This window comes from Rhea americana, unplaced genomic scaffold (genome assembly GCF_003343005.1).
Source record: "Rhea americana isolate MKP2758 unplaced genomic scaffold, rheAme1 scaffold_145, whole genome shotgun sequence".
Taxonomy (NCBI): Eukaryota; Metazoa; Chordata; class Aves; order Rheiformes; family Rheidae; genus Rhea; species Rhea americana.
In genome coordinates, this window is record NW_028185539.1 from 116709 (window position 1) to 119387 (window position 2679).

A 2679-nucleotide genomic window follows, 5' to 3' on the forward strand; every position below is an offset into this window, starting at 1 on the left:
CGCCGGCTGCGGGGCCAGCGGCGGCCAGGAGCCGGGCGGGCACCGCAGGATGCCGGAGACCGGGCAGGAGCCGCCCAGCGCCCCGCCGCCGCCGCCGCCCAAGGAGTCCTTCTACATCAAGAACCTGCTCAACGGCGACCCCCCCAAGGCGCCCCCCAAGCAGCCGCGGGCGCTGTTCGCCCCCTCGGGCAAGGCGGCGGTGGACGGCGCCGGCTTCGCCCTCTCGCAGGTGGGCGACCTCGCCTTCCCCCGCTTCGAGATCCCGGCGCCGCGCTTCGCCCTGAGCGCCCACTGCCTGGAGCGCGCCCAGACCTGGTGGTACCCCTACGCGCTCACGCCGGCCGGAGCCCACCTGCCCCGCACGGAAGGTACCTGCTGCGCTCGGGGCCGGGCCAGGCCGGGGCTGGGGCCGGGGCCGGGGCTGGGGCGGCGGTGGGGAAAACTCGCAGCGGGGCGTCGCGGGGACCCCGCGGCTCCGCCCGCTCCGCCCGACGGGGCGCTGCGGCCGGGCGGTGAAGGTGTCTCTTTGTGTCCCTTTCTCCCCTTCTCCGCCCCCCCTCCACCCCTGCTCTTCCGTCCAGCTGCGGAGAAATCCCTCCTGAGGGACTCGTCCCCCGCCTCGGGCACCGACAGGGACTCCCCGGAGCCGCTGCTCAAGGCGGACGCAGAGCACAAGGACCTCGACTCCAAGAGCCCCGACGAGATCGTCCTGGAGGAGAGCGACTCGGAGGAGGCGAAGAAGGAGGGCGGCGGGGAGGACTGGAAGAAGCGGGAGGAGAGCCCCGAGAAGAAGCCGTGCCGCAAGAAGAAGACGCGCACGGTGTTCAGCCGCAGCCAGGTCTTCCAGCTGGAGTCCACCTTCGACATGAAGCGCTACCTGAGCAGCTCGGAGCGGGCCGGCCTGGCCGCCTCGCTGCACCTCACAGAGACCCAAGTGAAGATCTGGTTCCAGAACCGCCGCAACAAGTGGAAGCGGCAGCTGGCGGCCGAGCTGGAGGCGGCCAACCTCAGCCACGCGGCCGCGCAGCGCATCGTCCGCGTCCCCATCCTCTACCACGAGAACTCGGGCGCGGAGGGCGGCGCGGCGGGCGGCAGCGCCCCCGGCACCCAGCCGCTGCTCACCTTCCCCCACCCCGTCTACTACTCCCACCCCGTGGTCACCTCCGTGCCGCTCCTGCGGCCCGTCTGAGCCCGCCGCCGCCGCGCGGAGCGGCGCGGAGAGGCGCGCAAGCCACCGACCCGCTCGTAAGTACTGCGGCGACTTGTGCGATTCGCCCGGCGAGGGTCTGCGGAGCGGGGCGGGGGGCGCGGGGCGCCGGGTCTTCCCCCCCCCCGCCCGGTTGGTACCGGGAGGAAATTAAAAATTAAAAAAAAATAAAAAAAAAAGGAGGGGGGAAGAAGATGAAAGCGGGAACTTGTAGAGAACCCTAGAGCTGTCACATCTTTTGTAAACGTGAACAAAATACCGCRATGGTCTCTGTGGCTTTAGTTTTATTTTTGTAAAAAAAAATGGATAATAATAAAAAATGAATGATCCCAGGCCACTCCTCGAGATTTGCCAAACGGTAACGGGAAACCTGAAATTTCTGTTCCTTTCGGACCTCTCCTTCTGCCGCCAAATTGTTCAGGCTGCTGATCCTGTTCCAACTCACACTTCATCGACCGTGGCTTTTAATTTAACCAGACTTTGGTGCAGATTTACCTGTTTGATTTCCCACATTTTGTATCTTTCGTTTTCTGTGATGGGACCTCATAACTAGCAAGAAATACAGCCTCAAAGTGAACGGTTAAGTACACCCAGACTCTTTGAGTGACCCTTATTTATTATCGTTTCCTTAGATATTTTTAATTCTTGTTTTTAATTCTTATTTTCCTAATTGTTGGGGATTTTTTTCTTGTAAAGGTATTTCGATATTTGGGGAAAAGACATCTGTACCCTTTTGCTTTCTTTTGTAATACTAATTATTATTATTATTGTACTTTTGAACTGTGCAATATTGTACGACGATTCTTAAAGCACTGCTTTTATTTGAATGGTGAGGAAAGGATTTTTAGCATTGTATAATTGCTTTGGTTCATGTTGTAGAAAATAAAAGAATTAAAAGCGAAGGAAAGTGAAAAGAAAGGAGCAGGGCATGGGAATAAGCATCAGCCCAGCTTATGCGAATAAATAAGAGAGATTCAGTGAGCTGGGCTTTAAGTGAAGGACAATCAACTTTAGGCTAATTTTAATTTATTTGATATGATGTACAGTTTTCTTGTAAAGTCCATCGAGTATGTGGATTTTATTAGGCAGAAATCAAGTGATGAGTGGACACCTCTAGTCTCTCTCTTTCTTAGTGTCTGCTCACCTGTTGTCTGACAATTGTTTGCTGTCTTCCCAAGGGTTTGGGTTGGTCTGCTTTCGTTTTTCTTTCTTCCTTTATTTTTTTTTTTTCTTTTCGGTTGTACTCTCTACCCTGTCGCTTTCTGTTAGGGATCGGTCCTATTTTTAAGACAACTTATATTGTTATAAATTGAATGTTGTGGTGAAAAAAAATCAATAAAACCCGTTCCTTATCATCTTTTAAAGTGTGGTTCGGGGCGGGGGGAAGGGATGGGGAACGGTGTCTGGGACCGCTGCTGCCTTGCCAGCCCGGTCCGTCGCGGCCGCGGTGCGAGGCCGGCGCTGCCCGGGTC

At 56.6% G+C, this 2679-nt stretch overlaps 1 protein-coding gene across 1 annotated transcript; it reads left to right on the plus strand.

Annotated features, from left to right (window-relative positions):
* Positions 1 to 49: 49 nt before the first annotated feature.
* HMX3 (H6 family homeobox 3) lies at positions 50 to 1189 on the plus strand. The gene is made up of 2 exons (XM_085299080.1): positions 50 to 368; positions 582 to 1189. The coding sequence occupies exons 1-2, from the start codon at positions 50 to 52 to the stop codon at positions 1187 to 1189; spliced, it is 927 nt and encodes a 308-aa protein (XP_085155206.1).
* Positions 1190 to 2679: the final 1490 nt, after the last annotated feature.

Coding starts and splice junctions, on each gene's coding strand:
- HMX3 (XM_085299080.1), top strand. CDS start 50: ATGCCGGAGACCGGGCAGGAGCCGCCCAGCGCCCCGCCGCCGCCGCCG. Junction 369..581: donor CCACCTGCCCCGCACGGAAG/GTACCTGCTGCG, acceptor TCTTCCGTCCAG/CTGCGGAGAAATCCCTCCTG.